Here is a 17,495-nt window from a genome sequence, read left to right as displayed (position 1 = left end):
TCTTCCTCAGACTATTCCACTCTTCCTCAGACTATTCAAGGTGTGAGCTTTCGAGGGCAAGCACTCTTCCTCAGACTATTCAAGGCGTGAGCTTTCGAGTGCACTCTTCCTCAGACTATTCAAGGCGTGAGCTTTCAAGGGCAAGCACTCTTTCTCAGACTATGATGTCATGATGGGAGTTCATCGCCTGAGGAAGAGTGCTTGCCCTCAAAAGCTCACGCCTTGAATCGTCTGAGGAAGAGTGCACTCGAAAGCTCACGCCTTGAATAGTCTGAGGAAGAGTTCTTGCCCTCGAAAGCTCACGCCTTGCATCAATCTCGGTTGGTCTTCAAGGTGCCCCTGCTGGAGTCTGATTTCTTGGTGCCCCTTCATACCCACCCGGCTGCCCATCTGAATCTTTGACCCCGTGCAGAGTGACTCCGGTCTCAATCCTCCTCCTCCTCCTCTTCCCCCTGTGTGAACGGGGACTTGGCGCTGCCCGGGCGCTGGAACGGGGCGTTGCGCTCCCTCCCCGGGGCCTCGCCTCTGAGGGGCTGCCTGACGGAGGAGCGCCATGGCGGCGGGCGGGTCACCTGACGCGTCGCCTCGGCCGCCATCTTGTGGGGAAGTGGAAACGTGAGGTGGGCGGGCGAAGGGAGCGCGGGGCTCGGGGCGAGCGGAGAGAGGGTCCCCCGGGAGGCGAAGCCGGGCGGGCAGGCAGGCCGGCGGGCAGGGAAGGAGGCAGGCAGGGGAGACAGCGGCGGGGTCGCCTGAACCCCTCGGCGGGGGCCGGGCCGGCTGGGCCGACGGGGCCGGGCCTCGGCGGGGCGGCGACCGGCGCTCGTGCTCCTCCTCCTCCTGAGGGGAGTCGCGGTGCTCGGGGCCTCGGGAAATTCCTGCGCCGCCTCCTCCTCCTCGCCGCCGCCGTCCCGCTCGCCTCTCCGCGCCCCTCGCCCGCCGCCGCCGCCTGCGACCATGATGTCGGGCCAGTCCATCACCGACCGCATCACGGCGGCGCAGCACAGTGTCACCGGCTCGGCCATCGCCAAGGCCGTCTGCAAGGCCACCACCCACGAAGTGATGGGCCCCAAGAAGAAGCACCTCGACTGTGAGTCGCCGGCGGCGGGCGGGGGCGGAGGCGGAGGCCGCGGGGCACGGGGAGGGGGGGAGGGGGGGGTCCGGGGCCCACCTGGCGGGTCTCCTCCGGGCCGCTTCCTCGGGCAGGGGGCTTGAATGCTGGGGACGGGGGCAGTTAAAGGGGCTTGTGGGTCTCCAGTTTTGGAGACCACCAGGCACACGGGCAAGCTGAAGACTTTAATGGGGGCGGAAATATTATTATTATTATTATTATTATTATTATTATTATTATTATTATTATTATTATTATTATTGTTGTTGTTATTAATAATAATAATAATAATAATAATAATAATAATAATAATAATAATAATAATAATAATAATAATAATAATGTGTTTATTTTTAAATTTGTATACCGCTGTTCTCAATCTGACTCAGCGGTTCACAATGCAACAACGAAAATCAGTATAACCCTTTTAAAAAACCCTTAAACCATGACAAACATCACAGAAGACATTATAAACATAATAATAATAATAAATAATAATAATAATTCATAGCCCACCTTTCCCAGCTGGCAGTTTACAACTGGCAAACTAGGTGGCATGCTTTTTCCTGCCCTGAGAGTTTGGAAGGACGGGATGGAAATAAGATTATTGTTGTTGTTATTTATTAAAGGTAAAGGTATCCCCTGTGCAAGCACCGAGTCATGTCTGACCCTTGGGGTGACGCCCTCTAGCGTTTTCATGGCAGACTCAATACGGGGTGGTTTGGCGGTGCCTTCCCCAGTCATTACCGTTTACCCCCCAGCAAGCTGGGGACTCATTTTACCGACCTCAGAAGGATGGAAGGCTGAGTCAACCTTGAGCCAGCTGCAGGGATTGAACTCCCAGACAGACAGCTTCAGACAGCATTTCTGCCGATTATCACTCTGTCCCACAAGAGGCTTCCTTGTTATTTATTAGTCATGGTTTAAAATGCAACTGGCTGCCTGGTTGGAATGGTTCCTTTTGGGGGTAAAATGCTTGGGGCAAACTAGACTCTGGTGGAGAAAATCGGTGGGATAGAAAAAAACAACTAGCGGCTAACTCAGGATGGACCTGTGTGGTGTTGAAACACTCTGGGGTGACTGGGGTTCATTGTATCTTGGCAAGAGGGCAGAGATTGAGTCATTGGTGGTGCTGAAGAAACAGGCATTGGGAGGCTGGATATTTTATTTGGGGTCTGGGTAATTATTATTTGTTTGGCTAGCAGGGTGATTTCAGTTCAAGGTTAAGCATTGACCAACAGATCGGGCCAGGATAGGTTCAGTGGGGCTGAACAATGAGGCTGGCAAGGAAAGAAGTTATCCCCCCCTCCCAGTAGAGAGGCTTTCTGCAATAATGTTGCAGGGCATTAATACCTATGGGCACATCAGCCTTCTCCATGGTGTCATCTTTCTGTCATTTTTTATATTACTAGCCAGCTAGTGGCAGCTTTGCTTCTTGTTCGTGTAAGAGATGTTTTCAGATTCTGATGGCATTGCAACAGTTGTCAGAAAGAGTCATGGTTGGTGGTGGTGGGGAGTTTGTGTTCTGTTAAATTTGATAACAGTTTTCTTCCAGTTTTATCTGACTTGCTCAGGGGTAGTCAAACTGCGGCCCTCCAGATGTCCATGGACTACAATTCCCAGGAGCCCCTGCCAGCGAATGCTGGCAGGGGCTTCTGGGAATTGTAGTCCATGGACATCTGGAGGGCCGCAGTTTGACTACCCCTGGACTTGCTGCTCACCTTTAATCCCAGTCTGTGACATGGGTCCGAATTTATAATCTTTGCGGCATATTTCCATTTTTTTGCCTGTTCTCTGCAGCATGTTCCAGGATAGCCTCTGGCAGGGCTTCTGCAGTTTTGCAGCCCAAAGTGGTGTTTTAGGGGGTGCAGGTTGTCAAAGTGAAGTACCTCTGATGAAACCTCTTCCGCTGCAAAACCGTGAGGCAGTACTGGAGCCGTAACTTTTGTTTGCATCTGGCGATTCACTTTCCTTTTTTTTTTTTGATATCGAGGCATGCCTTGTATGCAGGTGAATTTGGTTTTGTTTTGCAGAAGAGAAAAGGAAAGGTATGAGGGAGGTTAAATTTCCCACCTGTCAAGTAAGACCTATTCATGGACTAGGATTTGTCCAGGCCATGTTTAACCCTGGGAGCTGTTTTATTAATTACTAAAATTCGATACATAAAGCAGTCTAATGGTAGTTCTTTTGCTGTTGAAGCAGTGAGTAAAACACCAATAACCTCTTCCTCCCACTTTTTCACTGCAGAAATTTACACTGTCTCTTACAAGTAACGGAGTTTTAAAAAAATGTGACTGGTCTTAAAAAGTTGGGGAGTTGCACTCTCAGTCAAGTGACTCTCATACTCAGGGGTAGTCAAACTGCGGCCCTCCAGATGTCCATGGACTACAATTCCCAGGAGCCCCCTGCCAGCATTTGCTGGCAGGGGGCTCCTGGGAATTGTAGTCCATGGACATCTGGAGGGCCGCAGTTTGACTACCCCTGCTCATACTAATGGAATTTGCCTCTAAATAAAGAGCATTCTTGACTTGATGCCTCCAAGGTCTGTTAACACTTTGACCAGATAAGATACACTGAGTCTGGTTGCTTCTGGCTTCGCAGCTAAAATAATCTCTGGCTCTCAGCCTTGTTTTATACATATGGTTAAAAACCGCTGTCTTGAAAGAAGAAAGTTTTCATTCCAAAGCTGATATAGGAGGAGAGCCAAAAGTCTTCCAGGTCAGATTTCCCCTTAGCTACAAGTTCCCAGGGTTGATTTTGACAATCTTGTCAGTAATTCAGAACTCATGCCGACCTGCCTTCAGGATTGATGCAAGGTTTATGGTGATAATGTATGTGAACCATTTGGCATTCCTGTAGCGTTGTTCTAAATGCAATGGCTGCTGTTTCATGAGCACATCTTGTTTTCTTATCTCATGAGACAAGATGCACTGCAATAAGCTGACTCCCGCAGAGACTGCAGGTTGCCTCTTGACAGAGAAAGCATGCTAATATAAAATGTGATTGCTCTTGTGTGTATTGTAACATGTTTATTTGACCTTTCTGCTTTCCCCCAGTATAGTTCTGTTACTGTTGAGGCAGACTCCTAGAATCATAGAGTTTGAAGGGACCTCCTGGGTCATCTAGTCCAACCCCCTGCACTATGCAGGACACTCACATCCCAAGCGCTCATCCACTGTAACCTGCCACCCCATTGAGCCTTCAAAGTATCATAGAAACATAGAATAATAGAGCTGGAAGGGACCTCCTGAGTCATCAACCCCCTGCACTATACAGGACACTCACATCCCAATCGCTCATCTACTGTAACCTGCCACCCCTCCTCTCACCCCTGTGGCTTTCTGGGGATACTCCTTCCTAGTATGAAGCACCTATGTTCTATTTATATGGATTTTTATTTTGGATTGAAAGAATTCTGTGCGAACATCCTTCTTTGCTTCATCTGCTTTTACTCTTGAAAACTTATACTTCCAAAAACCTTGTTGGTCTCTCAAGAGCTACTGGACTTGAATCTAGATGTTCTCTTGTAGTCCATCACAGTGATCCACCGAAATGTCTTTACTTATGCATTTCTGGATCCTGTTTCTTGCAGAGAAAGTCAGCTGTTGGCTGTGGTCACAGAACCTGAAGCCTGGACCCCTCTGGTATATTCTAGCACTCTTCCCTGTATTTTCAGCTTTCATTTAAAAACAAACAGATGAAAACATGAAAGCAGGCTGGTGATATTCAAGCCAACTGTTCATGTTGCAGTAATAGCAGCTTCCAATATTCTGGCCACTGAATGCAGGGCAATATGGAGAAGATCAAGCACTTGAGCATTCATTAATTTTACTAATATAATAGATTGGGTAAAAATTATAATTATTTAGGATTTTCAGGATTTGTGTTGACTTTGGATGCTTCCCACAATGTCCGCTTAAGCCACCTACTTCGGTAGTGTGTAGCTCTATTCCATAATCTGTCTACCTACCTTTTCACCTCTTCTCCAAGGAACTCATGGGTCTTTCTTCACCTTTTTATCATCACCCTATCCTTGAGTTTAGAAGTGACCCAAGGCCACTGAGAAAGTTTCATGGCAAAGTGACTTATTGAACCTAAGTCTTCCCGATTGTATTCCAGCAGTCTGACTGTCACACTATGCTAGCTTTGAAGGCAAAGGTTCAAAAGCTAAGTCTTTTAAAGAAGGGAAGGTTATGAAACTTCAAGAATTGCACAACTGTTACTGTTGTCAGTTGCCTAACCAATGCTAGTGTGAGTTTGTTCTTTGGATCCTTGGCATGCTGCTTGTTGTTATGGCCCACCTTTATGGAGCTGTTGAAAAGTTATGCTTATATAGAATGAAAGTCAGTGTGCTTGTTTGCTTTGGTAGAATGATGTTCAGGATAGCTTTAGGCATGGAAAAATGACTAGAACATCAAAATTGCTTGGTTACAGATGGATTTTACTCTGAGAGCCAGAGCATCAGAGATCTTGCTGAGACCTGACAGGCTAACAAGTATATTGTTTCTTGAGTTTTGTGGAACTGTTTGAGTTCAGTGATCACAGTCTGAAAATATTTTCAGAATTTATTCTCCCTGCCCCCATCTTCTGCTGATACCTGTGATAAACTAAACTTCAGATATGATCTTAAGACCTGCTCGTAAGCTAGAATGTACCAGGAAACAGGAAAGCAGTGGCACTACAACATTACTCAATAGTTTTGGAAGGATCAGTGATGGCCCATCAGTAATCAAAACCAAATGAGTTTATACTGTGCTCATTTGCTAACCTTGAGTCTGTGAAGTAATCTCACAACATTACAAAAAGGAAACAGGATTCTTTTCTACAGTTCCGAGTGAGCATCTTAGTGTCTCTGGACCCTTGGTAACAAACTTGTTATGTTTCAGGGGAGAGATTTCAAAGGTACTCTAGCGTGAAATTATTAAACTTTTGCTCAGTAGAGACTGGAGTAGGTTATTCATAGTTACGTTTATGTACTGTGCACAATTCCGTTTGCTTTCTCAGTTTTTGCTAGTTCCAACAAAGAATTCTAATAGGACCCACAAAGTTAGAAGTGGGGAAGAAGGTGCAAAGATACGGCAAAAAAAAAAGTTCAAAGTTTAAATATCAAGTCTCTATTCCTTTATTATGGAAAAAATAACATGGGGCTCCACATTAAACACTCACTTTCCATGTTTACAGAATCACAGAATCATAGAGTTGGAAGGGACCATACAGGCCATCTAGTCCAGCCCCCTGCTCAACGCAGGATCAGCCCAAACACCTTCATCAGTGGCATACTTTCAACAACATAATATGATTTTTGTCTCATTTCCAATAGGTATATTCTATCATCAGTCAATGCTTCTAGTATCAATATATGGCACATAGCTCCTAGAGTTTCTGGAGACCCCTCTGTCGGAAAGCAAACATGGCCTCCAGGGAGTGTAGATGGATGATGAAGATACTGTAGACCAGTGGTCCTCAACCTTTCTGAGGTAGGGGACCGGCAGGGTATCGGGCCGCGGGCCGCGCGGGCCATGCCCGCGCATCGGGCCGCACTTGTGGCCCGCACATTGGGCCGCGCCCCGCGGGCCGCGCCCAGGTATCAGGCCGCACCCGTGGGCTGCGCCCGTGCATCGGGCCGTGCCCGCACGGGCACGGCCGGCCCTGCTTCCCTCTCCCCGCCCTCCTGCAGTAAGAAGCTTCCCGGGCCGCAAGCTTGCGGCCTGGGAAGTTTATTTACTGCGGGGGGGGCGGGGAGAGGGAGCCGCGGCCCGGCGCCCTGGCCTTCACGGCCCGGCAGCGGGCCGCGGCCCGCAGGTTGGGGACCACTGCTGTAGACATTGAAAATGAGTGTATAATGTGGAGCTTCATGTTTTGATATATTTTTTCATAGTAAAAGAACAGAGACTTGATATTTAAACTCTGAACTTTATTCATTTTTTGCCATATAGTCAGACCCTTTTTTTTTACTTCGGAGTTTTTTGCTAGTTGGCAATGGTCTACACATTCCGATAGAAATGTTTATATTATTTCAAGTGGATCTTATCTTCATATGTGCTCTCATATACCTGTATTTGATTGTTTGATCTTCTGGCCTTTTTCAAATAGCACACACTATTTGTGTACCCATTTGTGTATGTATTATATATACAGACACACACCTTTCTACCAAATGCAGATAACATTTCACAGTATGATGAGATTAGCTTTCTGTCACAAAAGATTGTGCTACAGTTACTCTGCAACAGACTAATATGGCTATCCCCTACAACTATAATTAGACTCAATAGGAGGTGTTTTTATGATCTGTACTATAAATATGCTGGACAGGGATGGTGGGAGGAATTGGGTCTCATCACATACCTGATTGGCTGTCCTTCCAATGAACAGCCAATCAGGTAGGCTGTCCCGCCCCTGTCCACATCCCCCTCCACTGCCAGCCAGCTCCACTCGACTACCTGCAAAAGATAAGGCAGCCAGCAAGCGTGAGCTGGGAGGAGGGGGGAGGGCCTGGGATTGCAGACGGGACCGGGACCTGGGAGGGAGTAGAGGCGAGCCCTGGCCTCACTGGCATGTGAGGGGGCGGGGAAGGCTACAACCCCCACTAGCACTCCACTAGCACTCCTCCCCCCAATCAAAAAAGGCCCATCTCCAGGCTGTGGCAGGCCTGCTTGGAGCAGGGGGGTGGAAGGAGGAGGCAAGTCCCTACCAGGGCTATCCCCCAACCTGAGAAGGCACACCAACTCCTTTCGAGGACAACATCTATTGCAAGTCTTGAATGCTTTGAAGAATGACCCCTCCCCATATTCACAGAGAAGATTTTCTGTATCAGCTGTTGCTATTTTTTTCAGCATGTGTCTTAAATGTAGAACATTAAGTGTTCCTAATGTTTATCTTTTGAGAACCAAACTCAAACATCATACTGCCTGTATATAAATTTGTTACATTTTGAATACTGTATATAGTTCTGGTTGCCACACCCCAAAGAGGAAGTTATAGTAGCGTTAGAAAAAGGAAGCCAAAAAGATTACGGAATTGGAGCACTCACCTACCAGGAAAGGCTAGAGTTAGGGTTTTAGTTTAAGAGAAAAAACCTCCTAAGGTTTTGAGATAAAAATTTATGCATGAATAGTAGAGAAAGTGGATAGAACTTTTACCTGCAACCACAATGCTAGAACTAGATAAAATCAATTAGCAGTAGATTCAGAATAAATAAAAGAAAGTTCTTTTTCACCCAATGCAGACTTTATTGAAATAATTTGTTGCTACATGATGTAGGTTCTAATGAGATTAGATGACTCATGGGAGGAGATGTCCATGATGGCTAAGATATCCTTCATGTTTTCATGGCCCATTCAGCTTCGTGGTTCTATAGGAAGCTGAGGGCAATGAAAAGCCAAAGAATGGCATTATCTTCGGCCAAATCTGACTCTTTCCAGGCTAGACTCCATTTCAGGGCCTACATAGCTGTGGTGATAGTGGCACCATCACCTCTATCCTTGTTGGTCTGATAGATAGTATAGAGCTTTTTTTTTTTTTTGAATAGTTAGAGGTCTGCTTCACAAGGTTCTACCAGGCTGAGGATGAGGGGAGGTGTTGGCCAGTCTGATAAAAATTTTCACAGCTTAATTCACATGCATCTTGTCCTGATCAAATGCTACATTAAGAACAAAGCTGAATCCACAGCTTCCGCTTGGTCAGTTTTGAAGGGCATTTTTTTCAGAATGTGCAACCTGAGAATGTGGTTCAAGAATTTTTTAGAGAAGTGGGGTCAGCCACAAGCCTGTTTGACTCTTGTATCATGTGACTGCTGAGAACACCCCAGTGGCACTGGCTGCTGTAGTGGTGGAAGAACTCCTAATAAGGGTGAGGTTGTGGTGTGACTTTGGTGCAAAATATTTTTGAAGCCTCCAATTTTAACAACTGTGGACTAGTTCATTTTAATTTGACCCTTCTTCAGTTGGTTTCAGACCCGGGTTTGCCATTCAGATACTGCAGTTTGCTAACTTTGACCCTTCCTAAATTGTATGGCCTAGTTACACTTACTCATGCCCTAGTGACCTCTAGAATGGACGATTGAAACATGGTCTCTATCAAAATTAGGCTAGTTGCTATGAATATCTTATACCAGAAGTAATGAAACTTCAGCGGCTTCTAGTTTGTTTCTGAGCCCAGTTCCAAAGGCTCTTTTTGAGCTTTGAAAGACCAAGGCTGATTCTGCACAGATGGAAAAGGCCTGGGTGGTGTCCGTATGGACCTGGTGCTAATCCCCATACCCATATGATGTCACCACCAGGCTGCTGCCCTCCTGGACCTGGCGCGGATCAAGCCCCAGAAGCCCCGTGGTAAGGGAACATAGATTATTTCACGTTCCCTTTTGACGCTGTGGTCTCTGACATTACAGTGGCTCATACGCAAGTAGGAACCTACATCAGCAAAATAACCAGCACTGCCAACATTTTGAGCTGGGCAAGATTACAAGAATACCTAGAGAGCATCGGCACATATTAAATCTTCCAGGTTGTTAAGTGGTAAAGTTGTTCATACTGCCATGCTGACCATTAGTGCACAGTCAGAACCTAGATATTTGCTAGAGGAAGAGGTTGCTTGACTTTTTTGGGTTAGACCTGAGCTGAACTACAGAATGTAATTTCTCTCCATTATAAGCCACCTCAGATCTTTGAAACAGACAATTAATATAGTGTGAGAAACATCTAAAAACAGGTAGGGAAACAAAGCCAGAGTAGTACAATAATTTATTTATAATTTATAATAATTACACTCAAGAAGGTGATCTTATTGACCGTTTATGCACTCGGAACTTCACTGCCCCAGCTCCCATGTAGGAGCACAAATTGGGAGCAGATGAGGGGCACCGGGCCAAATGCTCCCCCATGTGGGTGCAGGAAGAGATTGGGCAACCTGCCATGACTAATACCCCAGCCTGCAGCCCGGCATGAAACCTCCAGTGCATAAACGGTCATTGACTCCAATAAGATCCAATTACTCAAGTAGAGTCAGGTTACAAGAAAAATCTCTTTCATTTTAATGTTATTATTCCTCTAGGAAATACCTGTATGTATACCTGGTGCCTGTCTGTGTGCAGGAGGTTGAATTTAATTATTGTGACCATAGAAAAATGCTGTGGACTCAATCTGAGATGATCACAGAAATGTGTTCTTGTGTAGTCACTACCACAGCAAGGCTTTTAATTTTAACTGTGAGTTGTATTTAATGTTTTGCTCTAGACCCGCCTTTCTCAACTTTATTATTGTTGAGAAATCCCTGAAATATTCGAGAAACCCCAGAAGTAGGGTGATCAAACTGAACATGGTTGGGAAACATCACTCTGTACACACTCACTGGGGCCACTCCCCTTCTCACCTTCTCCAGACCTATTATTAGCCATTTTGGAAGGAAGGGAGGTTGACATGCCAGACACTCACAACCCTATTGCTCATCCACTGTAACCTGCCACCCCCTTGAAGCTTCACAGAATCAGCCTTTCTATCCAGCCTCTGTTTAAAAATTTCCAAAGATGGAGAACCCACCACCTCCCGAGGAAGCCTGTTCCACTGCGAAACTGCTCTGGCTGTCAGGAACTTCTTCCGGATGTTTAGATGGATTTTCCCCCCATTAATTTCATTAATTTCATCCCATTTGTTCTGGTCTGCCCATCATATCACTCAATAAATGTTTAACCCATTTTAAATATATTTTAAAATTAATTAACTCCCACCCATTCAGGAAACCCTTCCAGGGCTGTTAAGAAACAGTGGTTGAGAAAGCCTGCTTTAGACTGTTTAAGGAGGCTTCAGGCTCAAAGAGTTTTCAGAAAACACAGAAACAAATTATTTTCTTTTTGACCTTGGCAGTGGAATACATCACCCCTCTTTGGGAGCTGCCGTCCCTGCGAAATTGATTACCTTTTGCTCTGCCAGGCCATGGTCTTCTGAGATAGTTTGCTACCGGGGTAGTGGTCCCTTGAACTACAGTGGGGATCATTTATTCAAAATCTGTAAGGACAAGACTGTTGCTGCTATAAAAGGTTTTAATTCAGCAGCCTACCAGAATGTTACTAGTTTTTCATAACTGCTAGACTTAGGAAGGATTCCCCCCCCCCCCCCCCCGAAGAGCATCTCTCAAGTTAATATATAATTAGGCGATTGTACCACATATTTGAAAATAGAGCTCCGGGTTAACTGCAACACAGATACAGTTTTGGTAAAATCAGAAGGTTTAGTGCAAGTTGGCTAGCTCAGGATTAGTTAAGAAGATATATGCCTTGCACTGAAAGAACTTGCAGGAGCAGTCTTCGTCCAGATCAGTGGTAGTCAAACTGCGTCCCTCCAGATGTCCATGGACTACAATTCCCAGCAAACGCTGGCAGGGGCTCATGGGAATTGTAGTCCATGGACATCTGGAGGGACGCAGTTTGACTACCCCTGGTCCAGATTGTGAGGTATATTTAAAATTTGTATTAAAAAGTGTTGAAAAGCAATGCCCCATATTGTTCCTACAAAGAGTCTGTGTTCTTTAACTGGATTAGACGTCATGAAGGATTGTCTGTTGCTGTCTTCAGTGGTCCACGGTCTTCCCTAGGCTACCATTCAGCATCTCTCTTTTATCAGCTGATGAAGAGGGCGGTTCAGCTTTTTCATTTTGTGCCATTTGTCAGATGAATGTGTATATTCTCTCCCTCTTCTGCTTGGTACAAGGAAAACAAAACATGAAAACAAGCTCATAGTTGGTGGTTTGGGCTTGGCCTTATTCTGTGACAGTATGGGGAGAACTTGAAGACTACATCTTTCCTGTTTAGAAAGCAACAATGAAATAGTAAATTCCTTAACATTCAGACTATAACAAGGTGAGATGGGAGGGGAGGTGCCAAGGTGATGTGTTGCACATACTTTGTTATTTAGGTAGTAGTGGAAAGGATGAAATGGAGGTTCTGTTTCAGAAGCTTCTCTCATAATGTCTTATTCTGGTCTCTGAGAGCCAGTTTGGTGTAGTGGTTAGGAGTGTGGACTTCTAATCTGGCATGCCGGGTTCGATTCTGCACTCCCCCACATGCAGCCAGCTGGGTGATCTTGGGCTTGCCATGATGCTGATAAAGCTGTTCTGACCGAGCAGTGATATCAGGGCTCTCTCAGCCTCACCCACCTCATAGGGTGTCTGTTGTGGGGAGAGGAAAGGGAAGGTGACTGTAAGCCGCTTTGAGACTCCTTCGGGTAGAGAAAAGCGGCATCTAAGAACCAACTCCTCTTCCTCTTCTTCTTGAAATGGAAGTCTGCAGTTCTTGGGGATAACTTTCCTGCCATGTCAGTGCCTTTGTCTTAGAGATAGGACCTGGCAGATAGGTTCTTATCTTTTATCTGAGGTCTCGAGTGCTAAATTTCTCACACTTTCTGTGGTTAAAGAAGAGGGGTTGCAGCTCAGTGGCAGATTCTCTGGTTTGCATGCAGAAGATTCAAAGTTGAATCCTTGACATTTCCAGTTAAAAGAACCAGGCAGTCCGTGATATGAAGGACCTCTTCCTAACACCCTGGAGAGCTGCAGCCAGTCTGAGACTATACTAACCCTGAGGGACCAAAGGTTTGATTCAGGATAAGGCAACTTCGTGTGAGTTCACTGGGTATTTCTGATGCATGGTTACCTGGAAATAACTCTAGCTTCTTTCCAAGTGCAGTGTGTGTGTTTTTCTACCCACTTTGGGAAGATGATTCTGTGAACTCAAGGCATTGTGAGTGGGTGGGCAGAAGGGATTGTGTCAGCACTTGGCTCTTGTGGCCTTTCTGCATGCCCCAGGAAATGCCAAGTGCCAGTTTGGGATAGGGAGGCGAATTTCTTTGAGGCCAGGCTGGCCAAGGACCTTGGTTTTGGGGAAGGGGCATCATTTAGGCATGGAATTGGGGTCACCGTGGGAGGGCAGGTAGTTGTGAATTTCTTGCATTCTGCAGGGAGTTGGACTAGATGTCCCTGGAGATCCCTTCCAACTCAATGATTCTTTAATTCTGTCTGCTCTTAGTCTTGTTCTTCCCCTAACCCCTCCTGGACAGAATTCTCTTCTCCTGCCAATTGGCCTACACCCTTGGATAATCATTTAGCTTGGTTTTATTGGTTTTGCTCTACTGGCCACCAAGTAGCTGCTGAAAGACATTTCTTGTTCTCTCTCATCCTGGGTATTTGATCTTGCCTCTACATTCTGCCCTCTGTCCAAAGACTAACACGATTTCCCTTTTTTTGGCTGTGATGGAACCCTAAATTACTCCAGAGTAAATAGCTTACTTGCAGCTGAGATGATTTACCTCTGCTAGCTCAAATTACCTTCATCCAAATTGTTAAAAGGTTCAGTTTTGCTTCACATCCTATCTTGGAGGCTTTAGATAATGTTGCTTCTCTTTACAAGTCCTTCTTGCATGGGCGAGGGCTTCTCTCATGAGTCTCCTGCTGTTATGTAATATATTGTGGTGACCAAGAGCTTGAGTAACAAATTGGGAAATCCTTGGTTTGAATCTGGGTTCTGCCACAAATTCACTATCGGCCTTAAGCCACAAAGCTGTCCCACATTCATTCCTGTCTGGATTCTGGACTGGTCATGGGGTGGAAATGGCTTTGATTGCTCTTGTGGGTGATCTCAGCTGGACTAAGGTTGGTTAGTGCTGCTTGTGTTAGACCTCACAGCAGCATTTGACAGTCAATCATGAACTGCAAGTTTGCTATCTTGCCGATATGGGGATCAGCCCTGCAATGGCTGGTTTCCTTTCTTCAACTTTGAAGACAGAGGGTAGCTGTCAGAGAGGAGCAATCACACTGCTGTGGATGCCAGTGTGGTGTACCACAGTTCTCTCTCTGATGCTGTTTAACATCTTTATGCACCCTCCTGTGCGGCTGGTACAGAAGTATGGGCTAAGGTGTCACCAGTGTGCTGACAACTCCCAGCTCTATCTGCTTATGGGCAGGCAGGCAGGCAGCCAGCCAGCCCCCCCCCCCCCCCCGGATTCACTGACCGATGCTTGGGGGTGGTGATGGAATGACTCCAGCAGAGCTACCTGAAACTAAACCCAGTGAAGACAGAGGTCCTGTGGCTGGGGAGAAAAGGACCAGAAGAGGAAGTGTGCCTCCCCTGTTTTGATGGAGTGCAATTAACAGCATTGTGCGCTATCAGGAATTTGGGGGTGATCTTCAATGCCTCCCTTTCAATGCAGACACAGATCACAAAGATCAGGCATTTTTTCATCTTTGTCAGGCGAAGATACTTGCATTCCTCTTGATCCCGGAAAACCTAGCCACAGTGATCCATGCAACAGTCACCTCTAAGCTAAATTACTGTAACTCATTCTGTGTGGGTCTGCCCAGAATTGCAGTTGGTACAAAATGCAGCTGCATGTGTCCTTACTAGATCCCTATGCAACTTGTCCTCCGGCAGCTGCTTTGGTTGCCCATGGAATTCTGAATAAAATTTAAGGTTCTGGTTCTAAACTTTAAGGCCTTACGCAGTCTGAGCCCTTTGTATCTGAGGGACTGCCATTTACAGTATGTACCCCAAATAACATTTAAATCTTCTAATGTTGGTGGTCCCTGGCCTGAAATAAATAGGCCTGGCTTCGACCAGAAGCAGGATCCTTTTGGCCTTGGCTCCAGCCTGGTGGAATCAGCTTCTAGCTGAGATTTCGGACCTGAGGAACTAAATTCCTCAGGGCCTGTAAAACTGTACTATTCTACAAGACCTATGGTTGTGGCCAGAACAAATAAATAAAATCAAATGACTCCCCCTGTTTCGCTCTCGGGAACTTTCCCTCTTCTGAAGCATGCCTCCATTGAATGATATTACAACTAAGTTATGGCTGAGTAGTAGGAAGTGGAGTATTCTGGGGTTTTATTGTATTTTAACTAGAATTTAGACATGCTGTAAACCAGGGGTAGTCAATCTGTGGTCCTCTAGATGTTCATGGACTACAATTCCCATGAGCCCCTGCCAGCAAACGCCCTCCGAGTTTTTATCACGGACAGGGCCCGCCCTTTCTCATCCCCTTTAGCCCTTACTCTTTTAAACCGCAGGAGCGGTTTAAAGATAAGCAAACATCTTACATTTGCAGTTGGACTTGAATTGAGGAGTACCTAGGCCAGGAAATAACCTTTCGTGAGTCAAAAAGCTCCCTTTGCTAACTGAGAAAGTATTTCTTTTGGAGTATAGTTTGAGTCCAAAGATGCATTTGTGCATGCGAAAGACATCTCTCATTTATGGATGGCCTACTTTATGCCTTGCTCTGGAGCATTGTGTGAGCAGGGTAAAATCATTTCTAAAGAATTGTGCAAATGGCCATGCAACTTCCTAAAGGCAGAGCATTAATAAAGAGCCTACCTGCAGCACTATGTGAATTGTCAGTATCTGGGCAATGAGACAATGCCATTGAGATTCTCCTAGAGTTATTTTCCTTTGACTTACAGCAGCTTGCATCCAACCCATTCCAAAGTAAAATCAATGACAGCGGACAAAAATCAGATCCTAGGACTTTGTCCATTCAGACTGGGCAACTTGCCCTGCAAAACATGCCTCCTTTGTCTCTGGCACCCCAGAGACAAGATCCCCAGTCATGCAAGATCGGTCTTTTTAATTTCTTGAGGGAATGGAAATGCTACCAGCAGAGGAAATGTGTTTTGCAGCCGAGGTAGCCCATCATGCGTGGAACACAGTCAGTGGATCCAAGCCAAAGCAGACCTACCTACAAATGAAACTTGGTACATAATAATAGCCAAGATACTGAGAAGTAAGGCACTGAGCAGTAAGCCAAGTAGTGCCTCCCTATGCCCTGTTTAAATCATGCTTCTTATGAGTGCAGTGAGCATATTAGGCCAAGCGCTAGTGGCACAACTTGGATGATATAGGGCTGCCAACTATGAACAGCATCTGTGAATGCTGCCAAAATAAAAGCACATGGAGAACCAGTGTGGGGTGAGTTAAGGGTTTTAGACTAGGGATTCCAAAACCAAATTCCATTGGCACTCACTGGATGATCTAGGGCTGTCTGATAGCATAACCTATGTCACAGGATTGTTGTGAAGCTAAGGCTTGGGATGGCAAAGAGAGACAATGTATGTCAGTCTCGTATCCTGGAAGACGGCCGAGATAAAAATCGAATACATGTTTAATTAGAGGTTTCAGAAGCATGTTTCATATTCATCTGTGATACCTACAAAGTACTTACCAAATTATTTGCTCAATCTGTTATTTCCATGACTCCGTATTTGTCCTCACTGAAACCTTTCACTGCTTGCTTTTTTAGATCTAATTCAGTGCACAAATGAGATGAATGTGAATATTCCACAGCTGGCAGACACACTATTTGAGAGGACGGCAAACAGTAGTTGGGTTGTAGTGTTCAAAGCTCTAATTACAACGCACCACCTCATGATGTACGGAAATGAGGTAAGGCTGCCATTGCTTGTCTTAGAAAATCTTGTTTAATGGTCAGAAGAGACTCTTAGCAAGGTGCTAGTTACACCGATTGTGTGAGAAAACAGATAAATGCACTGCTATGACTTGTATATCCAGCACATATTCTGTTAGAAAGTAAGTAGTCAGAAGTTGAGGGTATGTGTATTTCTTTGAAAGACCGAAATTAATGAGAACAAATGCTGGGATAATGGTACAGCTTCTCACTAATGCACTGTTAGAAGAGACGCCTTCTTACTGAAATTCACCACTAAATTCAGGAAAATGCTTGAGTTCTATATCTGGCAGTACATTAACTGTACTAGAAGTATTTGCATAGGTAATCTATACAAATCTGCTTAACTGATATCCAATTTATACTATTGGTTATCTCATTTTTTTGTATGGGACTTAGTCATCACTTTTCCACTGTCCTGTTCCTTTTTGTAGACCTGTGTAATTGGGCTATTTCTAGAGAATGCTGCATGTGTTAGTTCATTCATTATATGGCTTTGAGCAGTCTTATGTGTGGTGAAGGCAGGACCAAGTAATTGATTCACATGCCTCTTGCTATCCTAGACTCTTTGCTTTGCAAGCAAAGGATGAGTAAACAGAAAGATCTAATGTTGATCTTTAGGGGTAGAACTGAAAATCAGTGTATGAGTCTGGTTGCCCTATTGCTGTTCTGGTGCTGCTGCCACCAGGGGCCATCTACAGGCATGCTTCCTGAGGCAGGACAAAGGACATCATGCCCGCTATCATTTCCGTTACAGGGAGTGCGGCTGTAGATGTGTTCCACATCAAAAATGAATTGGTCAGCATGATAAAGGTAGTGTGGAGAAATTGAACAGTTGGGATTTTTTTTCTTATCTGTCAAAATGCTAGAACTTTTTATTGCCCAGTGAAAAATTCATTTGACAGCAAAGTCAGGACTGGCCAATAAGAGAATAATAATGATGAAATGGC

The 17,495-nt window shown here is 45.4% G+C and overlaps 1 protein-coding gene across 4 annotated transcripts in view; it reads left to right on the top strand.

Annotated features, from left to right (window-relative positions):
* The first annotated feature begins 599 nt into the window (after positions 1-599).
* The window catches only part of LOC143822632 (phosphatidylinositol-binding clathrin assembly protein-like), a 55,882-nt gene continuing 38,986 nt past the window's right edge, over positions 600-17,495 (top strand). For 2 of the 4 annotated variants that reach the window (XM_077308004.1, XM_077308005.1), the window contains exons 1-2: positions 602-1,087; positions 16,381-16,523. In XM_077308004.1, coding sequence (XP_077164119.1) covers positions 955-1,087; positions 16,381-16,523 — 276 coding nt within the window. In that variant the 5' untranslated portion in view covers positions 602-954. Of the gene's footprint in view, positions 1,088-16,380; positions 16,524-17,495 lie in introns of all 4 variants that reach the window. The other 2 variants (XM_077308007.1, XM_077308006.1) reach the window with 2 other exon arrangements.

The sequence above is a fragment of the Paroedura picta genome, chromosome 13 (genome assembly GCF_049243985.1).
Source record: "Paroedura picta isolate Pp20150507F chromosome 13, Ppicta_v3.0, whole genome shotgun sequence".
Classification (NCBI taxonomy): Eukaryota; Metazoa; Chordata; class Lepidosauria; order Squamata; family Gekkonidae; genus Paroedura; species Paroedura picta.
Note: the sequence above shows the minus strand (reverse complement) of the source record. Positions and strands in the feature narration are given on the sequence as shown.